Below are 7,084 nucleotides of genomic sequence, written 5' to 3' on the forward strand. Positions count from 1 at the left end.
TGTATTTTATCCTTAAATAACTTAGCAACCTATAAATGATACTTTAGTATACTAATATAATTACTGAAATGAGGCCTCAATCGATTATCTCTATTCAGCTAAGCTCGAAGAAAATCATCGTTTCACTTCTAAATACCTATGGAAGCTATAGATTCCATATCTATGATCAGCGCTCCCACTCAATTGAACTACCATGTCCTTAATATGTATGTCACGAGAAGATCCAATTGGTCGACTTTAAGAACAAATTGAAGTGGTAATAAGGTTGTGAGTACCTGTCCACGATAGGCCATTAAAGTACCTGTCCAGGTATCGCTTGGGCAGCCTGTGACCGGTAATAAGGCTTCCGTGTCTTGGAAGCTGAACTAAGGCGAGGTAGACCTTCGCATATCTCTCGATCTTGACCTACTCCCAAATCAATGAAGCTTCTCCATGACTTGATTTTTATTGACAAATTTTAATTAGTGTAACTATGAGACTATCTCTCCTATTTTATTGACAAATTTCAATAACAAAAGAAAGTTTCAACATTTTGTAAGATAAAAAAAAAAAAAAACCATATTTTGTGTATATTCCACTTATTTAGAGACTATGTTAGATCCCGAGATTTTAAATTTTTAATAGAGCGCCTCATGATATTGCTAATTGGATGCTTTGGTTATTTCTTTTAAGGGAATTGGGACCCTTTTGTTTCCATCATAAACCCTTTTTTTTATATATAAAGTTTATTGTTTACCAAAAAAAAAACTTCGTGAGTGGCAGAGTGGATCTAGAAGAAAAAACAAAAGGATTTGTAAAATCAAAGTGACTTGACTTGTAAAAATGAACTTGATAAAAAATTGTAAATAAAATAGTGAATTTAAAGAGTTAGAAAGAAATTGTTAAAGAGTTCTAACTAAGAACCTCAGAAATCAAAGAATGAACTATCTAAATAAATACACTAGCATTCGACCACTATTAACATAATCCAAAGTTATGCAGAACATACAACGAAATGGGAATGGAAGCACAGAGGTCGTGGGATGGCTCAACAATGAAATACTTGCCCTCTCATCTACATACAGCCGAAAATCATAAAACTCCATATGCCCCCTTCGTTTCAACCCCTGTGATACACATTCACTAAGCTCTGGCATGAGGAACTCCCACAAAATTTGAGCTTACAGAGGCCAAAGAATGAATTGGAAACCAATTGCATTCTTCTGAACAAGTCCTAGAAGATCTTAGTCGACTACAACAATCATCTTCATTTGCATTGATTTGACTGTGAGGTCCAGTCATCAAGAAGGTTAGTGATGGACTCTTCGAACTTTTTTGCTTGAGGGCCAGGCTTCATAATATTGACATCACCCCATTGAGAGCAGGGATCCATCCACCAACTTCTCCGGCCAGAGCACCATGCACCTGGGGAAGGTCGATTGAGACCACGCTTCAGAATCTTTTCATCAATTAAATTCAGCACAGGATCATCTTTCGCGAATTGTCTTGCAAAAGCAGCTCCACTTTGAACCATTTGATCAAAATCTGAAACATTGAGAAAATGAGGTTCCATCCTAGGCGGACTGTCCCAGATCATATATCTCAAATCATTGTTCACTGTAGTGTTCTTGAACTCGGGAGAGTTGCATATGACGGAATGGAAATAGCCTTCTTGGGACAAAATTACATTGGTAAAATACATCAGCATGGTTCGTGGCAAGTTATCCCAACCAAGTATACAAAATTCGAGAAATGATCGACTAAGGGTGACCCATGGGGAACCTGCAGATTACAAATGTCACAGACTAGCAATCCCAGTTGAAAAATACTGAAAACAACAAACATGAATTTTGTGTTGGTAACAGTTGTGTATAATAGAGAATATTGCAGAGACTTACCTGTAAATGCTTTAAAAGCATCTGGTGTTTTTCGTTTTTCTGTAGCATGAAAAATTTGGCTCCTCCTAGCTAGGTAGATCGCTGGATCAACTACAATTGGTTGAAACCTTTGCAACCTGCGTTGAAGAGTTAATCATCTGGATTTAATCTATGTGCCATAAAAATAGCCATATACAAAAGTCTTGTTTGCTAGAAAACCCGAAGCAAAACCAAGTGGAAGGGTTCGCATACTCTTTCCATCCAAGGTCGCTAGTGTGATCGATGAAATTGAGATCTCTTCTGACAGATGAGAAGACATGAGAAAGATCTGAGGCACCAAAAAAAAAACTTGTGAGGAAAAAGCCTCCAAACACACAGCAAGATATAAACTATAATAAAAATTAGCATTCTCCCACATCCTACTAATGTGTCGTACCAATGCCCGTTGCTTGTGCGCATGGGAGTGTGAATGTGCATTTGGCGTTTCAAGAATAAAACAGCAGAAGAACAAAGATAATAATGCCAAGTGCCAACTGAAGACAGTAAACCCACATTCAAGAAAACAAAAGTAATTAAATCAACCTAGAAAATATTCCTTCAAACAATACTCAAACTGAAAGTAATAAAAAAAATATTAAACCAACTCTATTACCTAAAACTGAAAGCTCTTAACCAATAGTGTTTTATCCTACTAACCAATTTTCATCCTAAAATGGTTTCTGTCTTATGAGAGAGTGGCCAACAGAAATAAGATGTTTAGAATGTCAATGTCAAAATGACTAACATGAGACAGTGTGATATCAATCACCAAACAACCCTCATCAAGTTTAATCCATGCTAAGAGAGAATGATCCTTGTGTAATCAGAAATAGTAATAATGAGTTAAGAGTTAAACAGAATTTAACTTCACTGAACTCATTCACACTGCCATGCAAAATAAATCTTTAAGAAATTGAGAGGGGCATCAAGTCAAATCAGCTTTTCTAAACAATTATGGAACGTATTATATCTACACATGAAAAAGTATTGGTATTGCCAAAGCAGTATTTCAGAAACAAAGGCAAGCACTGAAAACCAATAATCCAAGATTTAGCATCCCCTAACCAATTACATCAAGAGCATTTTGTATTACTTTTTTTTTGGCATTTTGTATTGTTCATTCCAAATACAAAATCAATCTAGTAGTAACTTACGCTCATTTCCAAAGAACCTTCAAGATTTTGCAATTATAAGACACTGATTGTTCATGATAATGACTGTCATTGTATGAGTCAATTGATCGATCTCATAGTTTCTCCTCATCAAAACTTAACTAGGAATTTGGGCACATCTTCATATTCATTTTCTTAAAAGAAAAATATAGTGCATGTTTGGCATCATAACTAAAAAACTGTTTTTTGTTTTTAAAAACAGAAAATTGTTTTTAAAAACAATTTGGCTTGTTTGGCCTTATTTTTTAAAAACAGTTTTCAGAAAACAAAGTTACAAAAAACAAGAATTTTGAAAACAACAAAATGCTGTTTTCTGTTCTAAAAACCAATTCACCTTTGGTCAATATTGTTTTTAAAAATCACTAACCAAACATGACTAGTGTTTTAAAAACTTCAAAAACTATTTTTTGTTCTCATTTCTAAAAATAATTTTTTAAAACAAAAAACAGAAAACAATACCAAACATGCTCATATCATTTTTACCAATTCATTAAAGCCTCTTTCCTCATCTAACACATCTCATCCCAAAAATCACTATCCTTTTCTACAAAATCAAAGACCTCAATAATTCAACATGCTAAAAGTATTCACTAATAAAAGACACAAAACAAAGAAGTTTACCAAATTGGCATACCATCCTGTGTGAGAAGCGGGTAATCCATCGCAGTTAAAGTAATAAACCAATTCCAACCACTATCAAGCCTCAACAATATAGCCGCTGCACGCAAAGTGGTGGCGATATTCGTAGACCCCATGTAAGTAAGCCGTTCAGGTTTCCCCAATACATCCACATTTCCAAAGGCCCGAATTGACGCCACCGACTTAACCAGCCCAGACAGCCTCCGTCTCTCTTCCTCCGATACCTCCACCGTCAGATGCAAAAGGTACCGATTACGCGGGTGATAAACTGCAAGTAATAGCCTGAAGATCCGGTCACAGTCGCCTCGTCCACCCCATATATAGTAAGCAAATGCTGGCGGATAGTGAGACCCGACTTGAACAATCGATGGAAAGGGTTTCGAGAAGCTAAAGGCCGAAATTGAAGAGAACAACAATATAATGAGTGAAAGAAATGCAGCAGAGAAAAGGGTCAAAAGCCATTTTCTCTCAGCTCCCATAATTGGTGAGCTATAAAATTGAGTCCAAATATAGATTCCTGGAAATGAAGAAAAAAAGGCTTAGTCAGTTGACAAGAGCATGTAATAAAGAAAACCATGGAAACCAAGAGGACACTATTAAATGAAATAAAATTCATTTTTATCACTTTTTAAAATTAAAATATTACCTTTTAGTGGGGTGTTGGTCCCTCAATTTAATTATCATTAAAACTTCAAAATAACAACATTAGAATTGCAAGTTCAATTATTATATCATAATTTTAAAAATAATAGAGGCACTTTCCAGAAAATAATAATAATAATAATTGTTGAGTTGGAGGCTTTGGACCTCCTTTGTAATTCATTTGAAACTTGTAATTTAAGCCTTGGACCTCCAAATTTTAAAATGTAAATTAACTCAAAAAAGAATAGTATAAACTCTTTCGGTAGGAAGTGAAAATTCCATTTATGTTTCACCTTGTAGTATTTTGATAATTGGATAAATAAATGCTAATTTGGTGTGATTAAATCTATCAAAAAACAAAAAAAAAAAACTTGTGTGTTTGTTCCACATTGCTCATGTGTGAGTGATTTATGGAATTTTTACACCTAGTAGCTACCAAGTCTTCACCGGATGATAGGATTTTGGTAATTGGATAAATGTTACATTTATCAAAAAAAAAAAAGGAAAAATATAACACTCTTAAGTGATAAGACCTTAATAAAAAAATACAAAATTATAAAAGCTTTACAAATCAAATATTAAAAATATAAAATACTTCTGAATCTGTTTTGACTTCGGTACAAGAAGAAAAATGAAACTATTACATAAAATGTGTCTCATAAATTTAGAGAACAGATTCAGACATGAAATTCAGATGCATACATCCAAAAAAAAAAAAACCATACACTAAGAACAACAAAGAAACAGATCCCTAATATCAACATAACAATACAAACTCAGATTCAGACATAGTTCATGAAAGAACAAAAGCCCACAGATCAAAGTAGCAGTAAACCAAAGAATTAAGAACACAACTTTCTACGACAAAGATAACAACAAAGAGCGAAACTTATACTTTTCCATTAATTCTCAACAATCAAATAAATAATCCAACCAACAAAAAAATATTGTTCTTTGAATTTGAAGAATAGTAGCATACGACTCAATCAGTAGATAATTTCAAGATGTCACAATTATCAGTTTTTGGTTGTCAATTTTTGTTAATGTTAGCAAATAAGAAATCAAAAATCCAACAAAAAAGAAACAGATAAAAAAATGGAACCAGATCCAGATGCAAAATATATATATATAATTAGGAAAAATCAATTTAGCATGACTAACCTCAATCACCACATAGAAGCTGAGAGAGTTTGACAAAGGGAGGGTAGAGATCGTAGTCTACGGTGTGTGGGTATGACCGTGAGTGGTTGTTTGTTCGTGCCTGTGAGTTAGACTTGGAGGCCGAGAGAACAGGGATGGGGTAAGGGAACTGTGGGATTCGTACGGCCGGGGGAATTAAAGGAGGCGGTCGGAGCCGGGGGCGGAGGGCCTGAGGAAGACAGTCGGAATCGGAGCTTGAGCGAGTGATCGGATCGGGGGAACGAGAGAGAGATAATAGGAGGATCGCGGCTGTGAGTAAAATGGGAAAGGGAAATGAGTTTTAGGGTTGCTAAAATTAAAATTGAATACTGTATGGAATGGAGGAAAAAAAATTATAAGAAAGCAAAATAAATAAATGAAGAAAAACTATCTTGGTTAGTCTAGTGAAAAATAAAAATTATTGGTAAACATTGGAAACTAGGACTAGGAGGGTGTTCGGCAATGTTTTTTTCACTTTAGTTTTTAGAATTATGTTTTCAGGAGTAAGAATTAAAAAAAAAAACAGTTTTTTTGTCATTTTAAAATTTAATGTTGTTTGCTTCAAATTTTTAATCAATATTCTACATGTTTATTTAAAAAATTGGCTTAATAACTTGGACACTATTTTTGACATGTGGCACGAATGAAACAACACTAGAGGTCTGCATCTCAGGATAGGATAGTTTTACCAGCACACTAAGAGCTCCCAAGTAAGCACCAAGATCCACCAAAGTCGTTTCTTAGTACTATCATTTAACAAACAGGTTGCCATGACCCTAAATCGATCAATCATGAAGTTGAGGATGTCATGTGGACATCCCATTGCTTAATCTGGGACCAGTATCAGTGCTAGACGCCCAGGTTGACATCATGCGTGCCATCTCGCATCAATTTTGGTTCCCAAAAACTTCTTATGGGCAATCTGCTTAGCAATTATACTAAGATACATGAAAGAAATTCTCCAACCAAATTTCAAACTTTGAAGATAAGTTTACGAGAAATGGCACCCGGGCACCAAGAAGCCCTAATGGGCGCCCAGGTTGACATGTAGTCTATCTAGGTGCATCATGGCTAGGGTTTAGGTTTCTAGGGACATCCTTGAACCCCAAATCCTCAAATCCATCAAGGACCAATGCTAGGACATGATATTTCATCAACTCCAAAGTGTTCTATCATCTTATTCTATATAAAATGATCCCACTGCCTCAGTTGTCTTGACACAACCGATGAGGATAATACCACTAATATTCCTAGACAGAAAGCCACAGTGCCTAGTCGTAGTGGGAGCATTTTAAGGAACTCATCCTATTATAACTTGGAAGACAATTGTGATAAAAATCCATTGTTAGTATAAACAAGTAATAAATAGTCAGAATAAGGAACTAAGAAGTAAAGCCAACATAATTATTGTTGTGTACCAAAAGTAGTATAATTTATATTTATCAACTCGCAAGCGCACGATCTTTATTGTAATTTGGAGATTATGAAGAACGAGGTCGAACCCATATGAATTGCGTGAGATCGAAGAAAATACTTATTTAATCTAAGTTATCACAA

General features: G+C 35.0%; 1 protein-coding gene across 1 annotated transcript; it reads right to left on the minus strand.

The window, feature by feature from the left end:
* Positions 1 to 790: 790 nt before the first annotated feature.
* On the minus strand, positions 791 to 6,023 carry LOC115703156 (beta-glucuronosyltransferase GlcAT14A). Its single transcript, XM_030630659.2, has 5 exons — positions 5,510 to 6,023; positions 3,702 to 4,223; positions 2,109 to 2,184; positions 1,878 to 1,993; positions 791 to 1,761 (listed from the first exon to the last, which is right to left on the minus strand). The coding sequence occupies exons 2-5, from the start codon at positions 4,183 to 4,185 to the stop codon at positions 1,247 to 1,249; spliced, it is 1,191 nt and encodes a 396-aa protein (XP_030486519.2). The 5' UTR covers positions 4,186 to 4,223; positions 5,510 to 6,023; the 3' UTR covers positions 791 to 1,246.
* Between the last annotated feature and the right edge of the window lie 1,061 nt (positions 6,024 to 7,084).

This window comes from Cannabis sativa, chromosome X, assembly GCF_029168945.1.
Source record: "Cannabis sativa cultivar Pink pepper isolate KNU-18-1 chromosome X, ASM2916894v1, whole genome shotgun sequence".
Taxonomy (NCBI): Eukaryota; Viridiplantae; Streptophyta; class Magnoliopsida; order Rosales; family Cannabaceae; genus Cannabis; species Cannabis sativa.

Excerpts from the sequence above, each read along its gene's own strand:
- LOC115703156 (XM_030630659.2), bottom strand. The coding sequence starts at position 4,185 with ATGGGAGCTGAGAGAAAATGGCTTTTGACCCTTTTCTCTGCTGCATTT. Across the intron at positions 2,185-3,701 it reads CCCGCTTCTCACACAGGATG|ATCTTTCTCATGTCTTCTCA; the intron begins GTATGCCAATTT and ends TTGGTGCCTCAG. Across the intron at positions 1,994-2,108 it reads AGCGACCTTGGATGGAAAGA|GTTGCAAAGGTTTCAACCAA; the intron begins GTATGCGAACCC and ends TCTTCAACGCAG.